The sequence below is a fragment of the Oryctolagus cuniculus genome, chromosome 7, assembly GCF_964237555.1.
Source record: "Oryctolagus cuniculus chromosome 7, mOryCun1.1, whole genome shotgun sequence".
Taxonomy (NCBI): domain Eukaryota; kingdom Metazoa; phylum Chordata; class Mammalia; order Lagomorpha; family Leporidae; genus Oryctolagus; species Oryctolagus cuniculus.
The window spans coordinates 132,640,050-132,652,945 of NC_091438.1; the positions used below are offsets into that span (position 1 = coordinate 132,640,050).

The 12,896-nt window shown below is 41.8% G+C and overlaps 1 protein-coding gene across 3 annotated transcripts in view; it reads right to left on the reverse strand.

The window, feature by feature from the left end:
* Positions 1-3,816: 3,816 nt before the first annotated feature.
* RLF (RLF zinc finger) overlaps positions 3,817-12,896 on the reverse strand; it is a 103,692-nt gene continuing 94,612 nt past the window's right edge. For all 3 annotated transcript variants that reach the window (XM_002715189.5, XM_070078697.1, XM_051856646.2), the window contains one exon: positions 3,817-8,949. In XM_002715189.5, the coding sequence (XP_002715235.2) occupies positions 4,291-8,949 (4,659 nt within the window). In that variant the 3' untranslated portion in view covers positions 3,817-4,290. The remainder of the gene's footprint in view (positions 8,950-12,896) is intronic.

Consider the following 12,896-nt stretch of genomic DNA (forward strand, 5'->3'; position numbering starts at 1 on the left):
CTGTGGCATAGTGGGTAAAGCAGTGCCAGTATCCCATACGGGCACCGGTTTGAGTCCCGGTTGCTCCAGTTCCAATCCAGCTCTCTGCTATGGCCCGGGAGTGCAGTGGAGGATGGCCCAAGTCCTTGGGCCCCTGCACCTGCATGGGAGACCTGTTAGAAGCTCCTGGCTCCGGATCAGTGCAGCTCCAGTCGTTGTGGCTCTCTGGGGAGTGAACCAGTGGATGGGAGACCTCTCTCTCTGCCTCCTTCTAACCATGCCTTTCAAATAAATACATACATCTTTTTTAAAAAAAAGATTAATTTGCACAAAGATGTCACACGTACACTTATGATCAACTATTATTTGTAACACTGATGACCAAATATAAAGTATGATAAACCTTGAGTATAAGGTCCTTCTAAGACAATCTAGTATAAATGCAATCCACTCATTTGACACCAGCCCTCCTACCTGGACACCTCGAATGATGAACTTATAACTCACAGCAGTCAACTCACCACCTTTGATAGTTACCCATCCATCCATCACTGTCACTTGCATTCAACAGTCTTCTCCATCAGCCTGGTAGGACTTACTGACTTATGTAAAAGGTACTTTTAAGCCTTCAATCTTTTTTAAAATATTTATTCATTTGAAAGAATTACAGAGAGAGGGATCTTCCAATGCTGGTTCACTCCCCAGCTGGCTACCAATGACTGGGGCTGGGCCAAGCCAAAGCCAGAAGCCAGGATCTCCCAGGTCTCCCACACGGGTAGCAGGGCCTCAGGTACTTGGGCATCTTCCACCGCTTTTCCTAGGCCATTAGCAAGGAGCTGGATTGGAAGTGGAGTAGCCAGGACAAGAACCTGTGCCCAGATGGGATGCTGGCACTGCAGGCAGCAGCTTATCCTGCTATGCCAGGGCCAGCCCATTCAATTGGTTCTTTATTGCCTTCCAAGCAAAATCTAAAACAGGGCTGTAGGGCCCTAAATTCCTTGTCCCTGCTTACCCATTAAACTTCTCTCCCTTCCCTCTATTATTCTCCCAGCTCCAGCTTCGGCGTTCTCGTTACTATCACTAATACTCCATGTGCTACACCTCACCACAGAGCCTTTGCCCCTAATTGGATTACCCTCTCTCTGCCTGTGTAACTTCTAGTGATTCTTCATGTTTCATTTTAAACAGCACTTCCTTAAGGAAGCTTCTGCGGTGCTTTCTTAGGTTCCTAAGTCAGATTGTTCTTGGTAGCACTTTTACATGACTAGTCTTTCCAAGGGTTTCACGTCTGTCTTTGCTGGTAGACTCTATTCTCCATAACACAGGAAACTTGTTCACTTACCATTCAGGAGCAAGATCGGTGCTGAGTCAATAGTTGGCTTCTCGCTAATGACTCAGGTATCTTTCCTGAGCCTTTGGCCTTCTAAACCTACCAAATACACGCTGACCGGTACCTACCCGTTACCGTTCTCAAGCCAGTTCTCACCTTCAAATGCAGAATCCGTTCCTCCAGGTGCAGATCAAGGAGGAGAGAGCACGGCAGGCCACTCTTTGGAGCCCTACCTTCACATATTAAGGTACAATTCAGTCAGCAGGCATCACGGTCTACCTCGGGGAGGACAGAGCAACTTTTTCATTTGGAAGTTTCTCTCAGAAAGGAAGCAAGCTGGACCTTTCCATAGGTTACATGTTACTCACAGAAACACTATGCACACTTTCCATCTGTTCTTAACATGGGATATATGGCTGTGAGGTTGATCTGCATGACCCGGCTCTTACTTAACACTTCAAACTTTATCTTCACAAACAATACACTGTTGTAAAATCTATTTATTTAAAAAGACGTGACAAAGGGTGAGACAGAACGAGCTCTTCCATCTACTGGTTCACTCTCAAATGCTGGCAACAGTGGGGCTAAGGCCAGGACAAAGCCAGGAGCTCCATCCAGGTATCCTACATGGGTGGCAGGAACTCAACACACTTGAGTCTTCAGCTGCTGCCTCCCACGGACATCAGGAGAAGCTGGAGTAGCTGGGACTTGAACCAGGCATTCCAATATGGAATGTGGGTGTGGCAGGTGGTGGCTTAACCTGCTGCACAATTCCTGAATCTCTACTTGGTTTTACTATAGAGCAGTATTTCTGGTACCTCAAAGACCACCTAAACTTTTTTGTTCACATTCATTTCCCCCTCTATGATATTCTAGTAAGTAGAGATGGAAAAATAGGCTCCATTTCTTGTGTCTGCCAGCCAGGCCAAACATTGCATCTCTACCTCAAGTTCTTTGTCAAAGAGGATAGGGACAGTCTGTATTTCATGGCATTATGAAAATACAAGATAAATTTTGTTAGTGCTAAAATGTGTAATCACCCTGAACTCTCACACCACTTCCTCCTTGGGCTTACATGTCATTTAGTGTCCCCAGAACTTTTCTGTACGAAGAATCTGGAGATCCTACCGAACCGCAGACCCTGGGGGTGGGTGTAGTGGCAGTTGTTTAGGCACTGCCACCTGGGGCGTCTGTGTCCCTCACTGGAATACTCTTATGCTTCTGACCCAGCTTCCTGCTACTGCATCATGGAAGGCAAAGCAGATGATGGCTCCTGGTTTTGGCATGGCCCAGCCCTGGCTGTTGCTGGCATTTGGGAGATGAATCAGCAGATGAAGATCTAACTGCCTTTCACATAAATGAAAACATATAGACACTTCTTTGGCCAGTAGATCTGGAGTAGAGCTTGAAGTTCTGCATTAACAAGCTCCTAGGTGACACCCATGCTGCTGATCCATTTCCAATATCCTGAGGCAAGTGTTTTGCTAGCAGTTCAGATGCCACCAGGAATATCTACATCCTGTATCAGGGTGCCTAGGTTCAAGTCCTAGCTCAGCTCCTAATTTCAGCTGTGAGTGTGCACCCTTTGAGGAAACAGGTTGATAGTTCAAGTAGTTGGGTCCCTGCCACCTACATGAGATCACCCAGATTGAGTTTCTGACTTCTGGCTTTGGCCTGACCCAGCCCTAGCTGTTGTGGGCATTTGGGGAGTCAATCAGTGGACAGGAGACCACTATTTGTCACTGCCTCTCAAAGTAAATATTTATAATAAATATTTACAAAACCAAAACAAGGCTCTAAATTACCCAACCCCTCTGTTTATCTTATGTTAAAGTTCCACAATGGCTTTAGCAAATTAATTTGGTAACTATCTCCCAAAGCGTCTAGACCTGTTAAGTCTGTAAGTATGTGTGTACTTAAACATCTGGTGAATGATCATGCCCTTGACAGTGCAACCCAGAAGCAAGTGATCTGGGATTGAGGGAGGATAGACTAGGGATGGAATATCCCTAGGATGGGTAACATAAAGCTTTCTTCTCCGTTGTTTTCCACCCTCTCTAAGTACTCATGAAAATGAGGGAAATCACTGAAGCAAGAGAATTCTGTGGAAAATGCCAAGGCTACAAAAATAACCCTTGATAAGCATGATTTGGTTAGTGGGCCGGCATCCCACATGGTTTGAGTCCTGGCTGCTCCAGTTCCAATGCAGCTCTCTGCTACGGCCTGGGAAACAGCAGAAGATGGCCCAAGTGCTTGGAAGAAGCTTCTGGCTCCCAACTTTGGATGGGTCCAGCTCTGGCTGTTGTGGCCATTTGGGTAAGTGAACCAGCAGATGGTAGACCCCTCTCTCTCTCTGCCTTTCAAATAATAATAATTTTTTTTTTAAAGATTTGCCTAGTAAGAGAAGAAAAACTACAGGGATAAAACATGAATGCACACTACAAGAAAATACTAGTGCAATTTCAGTTTACATGTGGCATGAAAACTCAGTATGAGTAAACAAGAAATGGGTGAAAAATTGTAATTTATTGAAACTCAACTCAAAAAATATAAGATGCTGTAGTGTACAATATATTACACAAAGCACCCTCAGGCGCACATTCAAGTCAAGTAAGAACTCCATATCCCTTTCCCTAGCCCTCCCACCCTGGGACCTTAGTATTTGTTCCATATACAATCATGCACATGTAATTTGAAAAAGGAAGCCCCAGTATATTTTGATGTATTAATTAGCACCAAACAAGAGTACAGTTCCATTTCTTTTTTTAATAAACAAACAAACAAAAAACCCAATCAATAAACCAACTGGAGAGCTAATGGACTCAGCCAATACTGCTGACATAGATATTATACATTCATGTAAATACACAGCCTATTCTACCCTAAACAACAGTGGGGCTGGTTCTCAGCCTTTGTTCAAGTTGGCAATTGTCCCATGTTGCAATGTTAGAGCCAGTCTGTTTCTAAAACAAAATTGTTATTTAGGAACTTCCTACACAAAGCTCATCTGTTTTTTTTGCTGGAAATAAATCTAAAATTGGTGTGGAAAACTTAGATCTTTCAAGGACAACCACTGGCCGAAGATAATGAAGCTGTTTTAAGGCAAGCTCTCCACAGTCTGTTAATGCTTTGTCCAAAACGACCCTCAGGTTCTCCAAGGAAGGAACTGTTGTGGTTTCAGCTACTATTAAAGGTGGGATTGCAGTCAGGTTCTCATGAATTGTAGAGTCACTGGAAGAATGAGGTATGTTAACATCAGGGTCATTGTCATTCACCAAATTATTTGCCATAACACTCCCTGTTAAGTCATTGCTGGGCTGTGAAGAATTACTTAATGTTAAGTGCTCTGAAGGCTCCCAATCATCAAAATCATCTTCTTTCTCTTCACTTTCCTGAATAAATTTCAGAAATGAAGATTCAAATCCCATAGGCTTGTAAGTCTTCAAATCAAATGACCTGGGCTGTGAATGCTTCCTAAAATTCTCTTTTGGGACATGGGTTGCATTTTTTACAGTGTTTTCTTGCCCTGAACTATGCTGCCCAGTTTCTGAGTCTTTGATTCTTGGTAAAGGCAGGTGGAAACTTGCAAAGTAAGTCCCACTTTCAGTCCCACTGGGATTAGGTATGGAATTTTCTATTTTACAAGAAGGAGGCTGAACTATATTACATTGTTCCAAAGAAGTGGTTTCTGAACTATGGTTACATTTCAAAGTCCCCCTGTAGTGCAGAGTCTCTGCATCAAATACTGGTTTGCTTTCTGTACACCCTTTCTGACCGCCATCCTTTTCAGCTGGGTGAGAGGAGGAATCAGTGTTCTGGAAGGGTGTACTATTTTCACCTGGAGAGTGGCTGTGCTGTGTGTGCTCTGGTTCACAGCTTCTGCTGTCTTCTTTCTTTATACAGGGCTCTGCTTCAGATGGGGGCTCCTCTTTAATTTTGGTACCATACTTAACACAGACAACTAGGTTTTCCATCTGTTGCTCTAAATAGGCACTACTCATCTGATGGGTACGTTTGTAATGCCTCACTATGCTGCTCTCCAACTTCACCACAGATAAGCATCCCTGAACCATGCAAGGATACTGCGTGTGTTCAGACTGCTCTACACACATGTGCAGGGCTTCAGCTCTGGTCTTAAAGCTAATTGGAGCTTTCTTTTCTTTGATTAAGCTACACTTCTTAGCCTTGGCATTAAAAGATCTCCTGGTAGTCTGATGTTCATGCCCCTGAGTGTGAGCTGTTGGACACACTTTTTCACTCCTTAGCAGCCTTTCATTTGCTACTTTCTGACTTCTAAACAGATCATCGTAATAGTCCTTATGTCGGTAATACACATGTTGTGAATAATTGCCATGATGGGTAAAAATCTGGCCACAGCCATTAAGATCACAATGAATTTCATAATCTGAATGTATTTCCCCTTCAATATTATGCTGCTCCATCAAGTGGTGTTTCAGTTTGCTGAATGTATAGAAAACAGCAGGGCACTGGGGCTGGTTACAGGAAAACCTTGCAGCAGACTCAGCTTCAGAAAGTACTTTTGGCTCTGCAATATGATCGAGGTTATGAGAGTCACTACAGTGCTTAGCAAGAGCTTTGGAACACAGGAAGCGTTTGTTACATTCCTTATATTTGCAAGCAAATATCTTTTTACATTTTACAAGTTCCCTTTTGGTTCTTGCTTTGTCTTTCTCTAAACATAACTGTTCTTTGTTATACTGATGTACAGTTCTGTAATGGCGAATCAAGCCTTTCAGATTGGTGAATGAGGAGTTGCAAGTTTTATGGATACAATGGAATGGTTTGTGGTATTTATTCAAAATATAGCATAGATTTCCTTTAGCAACAGTTCGCCTGCTACCTCTCCCTTCTCTTCCTTCTTGTTCTTCTCTGTGGCTGCCTATTGGTGATGAAATATCAGATGTTTTGCTTTCTGTTTCTTCACAAGATGACTCCAAATCTGTTTCTGAACTGCATTCATCCTTTTTAGAATGACAGTGTGGCTTCTCAGAATTACTGTTGGGATCACCTCCAAGTTCTGCAGAACAATCACCTTTCAACCTGTCTACTGAGCATGGGCCTTCATGATCACACTTCTCATTATCTAACAGTTTGTGAGTCGCTCTGTCACTGCCAATCTGATGTTTATTTTTATAATGAATTCTAAGGTGTGTTTTCCTTGTAAATGACCTTTGGCAAATATGACACTGAAATGGGGAATACCGATGTTGGAACATGGTTAATTGAAGGACTTTTTCTTTTGAATAATTATGTTTTTTAAGATAATGCATTAACAAAGCCTCTCGGGTCACAAATTCATATTTGCATCCTTGAAGCTCACAGAAAAAAGGCTTAGCTGCCAGCTGTGCAAGGTATTGACTTGGCACATTTTCATCTTGATTCTGAAAATTAAGGTCTGAGATAGTAGATGAAACCGACTGAAGAGACTTAGCACCACTGGATGGATACCCCTGCAATGACCCTGAGAAAGATCCATGTGTAATCGAGTTTTTCAAACTTAAATGTTTCAAGCGTAACAGAAGCTCTAACATGGTATCCTCTGTACATGGTCTTTTAGGTGCACAAATGGAGGGCTGTGAGGCATAACCTTGATGTTCTCGCTTACATTTAGTATGAATATTGTGATCCAGACCTTCATCTGGGGAGTCACTGTTTGTATCTGAGCTGGGTTTTGGTTCTGCTTCAAACTTTTCAGTTGTTTGGTTGTGTTCATTACCCAAAGAGGGAAAGAGATCTTTTGTCTTTATCTTTTTGGGTTTGAAATGGTATGGATGGACCTTCCGGAGATGCTTTTGCATCCCTCTTGCATTTTTGTATGTGGAACCACATCCATCAAAACCACAGGTAAACTTAGTCCCATCAAAGCAAACTGCCACAGTGGAGCATTTTTCTTTTAAATTGGAGGGCACAAAGACTTTCTCATGAGATAATAATATATCCTGCATGGTTTCGGAGTGATCCAGTGTGTCAATTAGCTCTTCATTCATCGAAGCTGAAGAGCTGTGACTTAGCTGATCACTAGAATTACTGTCACTGTTTTCTTTCAGGTTGTCTGCAGTTTCTGTATCTGTTTGAGAATTAGCTGATCCTCCACAGAAAAGAAGATCCTCAGATAAATGTGGTTTATCAGTTTGGTCAAGTACATGGGGCTGACTAACAGAATCTTGCTTTTCACCTGCTGCAGGCTCAAGTTTCACTGATTTCTTTATGTCTCCATTTGAACTTTCAACATTATGCATTGAGAGGTGATTCTGGTATTCAATTTTGGAATAATAGAACTTTTTACAACCAAGAAAGTTGCATGTATAAGATGCATCCCTAAAGTGTTGTGCTTCATGGTGGTAAAGCTGTCCCAAGTCACTGAAAACAACATTACAGCCATTTAATTCACATTTATAACGCAGATCATCATGTTTTTGTTTATGATTGAGTAGTTCATTCACTGATCCAAAACGAGCATAGCAATCTATAGATACACACATATAGGGCTGAGGCCCACAATGCACTTGCTCATGCTCTCGCAGGTGAAAAGCAGACATGAAATGTCGTCGACAATAAGTACACTTCTCTCTTCTGTTTTTCATAGCAAGGTAGTGCTTGGCATTTTCATCGTTATTTTGGTGTTCAGCTTTAAGATGCACACTTAAGTATTTAAACTGCTTAAACACACGGGAACAGTCTGTACCAGGACATGGGTATAAATCTCTGTCCTGCAGGTGGCAATCTTCTAATTTGCTGAATGTAACGTATTCATGAGACTCTCCTTTGGTTTCTTCGTTCAGTGACTGATTTTGCTCCAGGGTTGCAGAGGGGCTCTTGGGACAAACACCCTTTTGAGAGCTTTTCAACAGTAATTTCTTTCTAGAGCGGTCCCTTCTGCTTGGTGGCATTTTAACATGCTCCATCACATGAGGAACAAATATTTCTTTCCTCTTGAATTTTTTAATACAAACTGGACAGGTATAAACTCCATCTTCCATATGCATCTTAGAATGATGAAGAATCCTGGCCTCTATACATTCCCGCTTACACAACAAACAGAAAAACTTATACTGAAGCCACCTCTGGTATCTTTCAGAAGAACCAATGGGCTTTTTGTCTCTTTTCTCCTTATGCTGATCTGTCAAATCTCTTCTTCTATATTGTTTATCTTCTTTACTTTCATCATAGTCACTGAGAAAGGACTCTAAAACATCTGTGTCATTAATAGACATTTCATAGCCACTTAAATCATCATCAGAATCTGAGGCTTCTTGTCCTAGGAGTTGGTGACAGTGTCGTTTTAAAGTTTTCCAGTCCCAAAATTCAGGATCAAAAGGCCAATGGGCTTTTAAAGCTAGTAAGAGCTCACATCGGAGAGAATTTGGAACTGGGGCATTTTCTTCATCAAATTTCTGATCTGGTTGCAAATACAATTCTTCCAACATATTAAATCCATCCAAACTGGGTTCAATTAAGAATTCTGTAAGCTGACAGGCTCGTCTGACTTCCAAATCTTCTGGTAAAAGACAGGAAATTGTTTTACAAACTGATGCCTTCATTTCCTCATCCTCACTTGATCTGAGTTGAAGAGCTCTGACACACAGTAAAATTGACACTCCAAGACCAGCATCTTGTGCCTATAGGATAAAGAGCAAAGAAATATTATCTTTTTCTCATATAGAAAGATTTAAACATTTATACATGACAAATGCATAAACAATAAATGCACATGAATTAAAAGGAATTCAGGATAAATAAGATCACTGAAAGATTTAAAAACAAAACAAAACACACCCCCAATGGGAGTCAGCTCTGTGGCTTAGCAGGAGAAGCTATCATAAAATCTCTCTACAGCAGTACTGTCTGAGGAAGTAGAAAACCATGAAGACTTGGTCAAATGGACAAAAGATTAGTGCATACAAAATAACTTATCTCAGAAATTGAATGGAATGTGAAAAATGGATCATATGGCAGTGTCTGCACTCTATCTTCATTATAGTGAAGTTCTCTGTTGTGCTCTTCCTTACAAATGATAATCTTATACCACATTATGTTATTAAATCAAGAGAATCATGGTTTAGACTCTGCTGTGAAGCAGGTGTAGGATCCTTACAAGTCACATACCTGTATGTGAAGAAAGGACTAAACCAGACAAGGTAATGTTTTCCAAAACAGTAATACCAAAATATGCTCCATCAAAAAAGGGCTCCTTGGAAAACTAAAATGGATTCAAAATAATTTCCTTTGCTTATACCTCTCACCTCAAAATATAATCACATCTATATTCAGCCTCTCATACTAATTTTAAAGTCTTGATAAAAACCATGGATTCGGCTGGCGCCGTGGCTCAACAGGCTAATCCTCTGCCTGCAGCGCCGGCACCCCAGGTTCTGGTCCCGGTTGCTCCTCTTACAGTCCAGCTCTCTGCTGTGGCCTGGGAGTGCAGTGGAGGATGGCCCAGGTCCTTGGGCCCTGCACCTGCATGGGAGACCAGGAAGAATCACCTGGCTCCTGGCTTCGGATAGGCACAACACGCCGGCCGCAATGCGCCGGCCATAGCGGCCGCTTGGGGGCTGAACCAACGGAAAAAGGAAGACCTTTCTCCCTGTCTCTCTCACTCACTGTCTAACTCTGCCTGTCCAAAAAAAAAAAAAAGGTTCTATTCCTCAGACATCAAACAAACAAACAAAACCCATGGATTCTGACAAGTCAGCCCTTCTACTTATGACTTTCTTGTCACTAAGTCAAAGTTTTAATAACTCTAAGCACCTTTTACTGAAGAGCTGGTTTAAGTTCTTCATTTGCAGAAAACTGAAGCCCAGAAAATAAAGAGGTACAATTATAAAGAATTCTCCATTATGCACTGTTACCTTCTGCAAGTAACCAAGTAGTACCCATATAGTATCTTCAGCATCATTAACTTTTTCCACCAAAAAGGCTATGTGTCTAGTTGCTACTTAGCTCCCAATATCTTTTCCCCACTTTGGGGGAAAAAAAATGGATTTTTAACTGGTTATAAGGTCACCTGCAATAATGGCCATAACTCCTAGCCTCTCCTGTAGCTAGAAATAGCCACATGTATTTATGTATGTGTCTTGGGGACAGTATGTGTCACAGTATGATCTGCTATCCCCCTATCTTTTCCTTCTTGTTATCTGGAATTGAAAAATTACAGCTGGGATTGAAATACGTCTTAGAACATATGTGAAAGCTATTAATGGGAGAGAAAAGGAACTTGGGTAAGTGGAGTCACTGAAGCAATCTTGCTTGTCTACCTAGATTACAATACCATATGAAAGAGAGAGTAACATCTACTTACTTTAGGTTACAACTATTACAAGATACCCATCATTCACATCAGAGCCAGATTCTAGCTGACATAGGCTAGATCACCTTTCTCAATTTGAAGGGGGTTCGACACCCACTACCCTTTTACCTACCAGTCTGTTACTGTTCTACTCTTCAATTCTTACTCATTATTAAGTAAGGATTACAACAGAAAATACTCTAGACTTGAATTCAAGAAAAATATTTCTAGTTCTACAAATGGACAGCAAATTCTGTAATCTGTTTCAGAAACCTACTTCCCCTACTCCTCTAGCTGCTTTCTTATTTTTTGTGGTTCCTTATGATAAGCACAATTCTAAAATGATCTCCGGCAACTCTCACATCTTTGCATAATTTCCTTTTCTTGAGTGTGGATAAAATTTGTAAATATAACACCCTTGTGATTATGTTAGGGACTCTGTGGACGTAACAAAGTCCAAAATCAGCTGACTTAAAGACAGACAGATGGGGCAGGTATTTGGTCTAGTGGCTAAGCTGTTGGTTGGGATGCTACATTCCATATGGGAGTACCTTGGTTTGAATCCTGGCTCTGCTCATAATTCCAGCTTCCAGCTGATGTGTACCTTGGGAGGCAGCAGGTGATGGCTCAAATGGTTGGGTCCCTATTATGCAAATGGGAGCCCTGGATTGAATTCTCAACTGCTGGCTAAGCCTGATCCAGCCCTAGATGTTGTAAGTATTTAAGCAGTGAACTAGCAAATGGGAGTTTCTTTCTCTCTGCCTTTCAAATAATTTAAAATATTAAAAGAGTGAGAGAGAAAGTGCATGTATCTTCTTAGAAGTGGATTTTCCAAAGTCTTTGATAACACCTTAGTCTGGGCAACACCTTGATTTCAGCCTTGAGATACTGTGATCTACAAAACTGAGCTAATGAAGGTAGCTGCTCTTTTAAGTGCTAAGTTTAATTTGTTACACAGCAACAGAAAGAGGTATAAAGAAAATTTTCTAAAGAAAAAATTTATTTATTTAAAAGGTAGAGTTACAGAGAGAAGGAGAGTCAGAGAGATCTTCCATCTTCCATCTGCAGGTTCACACCACAAATGGCTGCAACAGCCAGGGTTGGGCTGGCCCAAAGCCAGGAGCCTGGGGTTCCATTCAAGTCACTTGTGTATACATACATACATACATATACAATATCAATCAGGGGCCCAAGTACTTGGGTCATCTTCCCTGCTTTCTCAGGCACATTAGCAAGGAGCTGGATAGGAAGCAGAGCAGCTACAACTTGAACCAGCGTTTGTAGCGGATGTCAGGACAGCAGCATCACAGGCAGTGGCTTAATCTGCTGCACCACAACATGGCCCCAAAAGAAAATCTGTTATTTTTATTATTTTTTAAAGACATTTATTTGAAAGGCAGGGTTACAGAGAGAAGGAGAGACACAGAGATCTTCTATCTGCTGGTTCACTCCAAAAATGGCTGCAACAACCAGGGCTGGGCCAGGAGTCAGGAGCGTCCCCCAATCTTCCGTGTGCATTCAGGGACCCAGGGACTTCGGGCCATCTTCCTCTGCTTTTCCCAGGCAAATAAGCAGGGAGCTGGATCAGAAGTAAACAGCTGTGACTTGAACTGGCACCCATGTGGGATGCCACCACTGCAGCCTGTGGCTTAATCCACTGTGCCACAGCAATAGCCCCAGAAAACTTTTTAATGGCCAATTAAAATCATTATTTTTTTTTAAATCAGGAAGTTTCTGTAGTTACTTGAAAATGTTCTTTCTGTGGCTAGAAACACATTTATTCATAGTGATTAGAAATAACCGATTTTTTTTTTTTTTTAAATCAGTTGAAAGGCAGACAGATACAGAGACAGACAGAAAGATCTTCTATCTGCTGGTTCACTCCCCAAATTCTTGCAATAGCCAGGTAGGGGCAAGGTCAAAGCCAGGAGATTGGATCCCAATCTGGGTCTGCCACGTGGTGGCAAGGATCTAAGTGAGACATCACCTGCTGCCACTCAGGGTGGGCATTAGCAGGAAGCTGGAAACACAAGTTGAGCCAGAACTGAAGCGTTCTAACACAGGATGCAGGCATCCCAAGCAGTGTTGTGACCACTGTGCCAAGATGACTGACTCTCTCCTGTCTTCACTAGAGAAGACTAGATCAAGATATTTGAAATAGAAGTACAGGATTTGAAAGGTTGCTTTAAAGGAGAAGGAAACAGAATCAAAGATAGATGTGTGCTTTGAACTTAGTATACACAATCCTTGGATGATGTGAAAAAAGTAACCCACAAA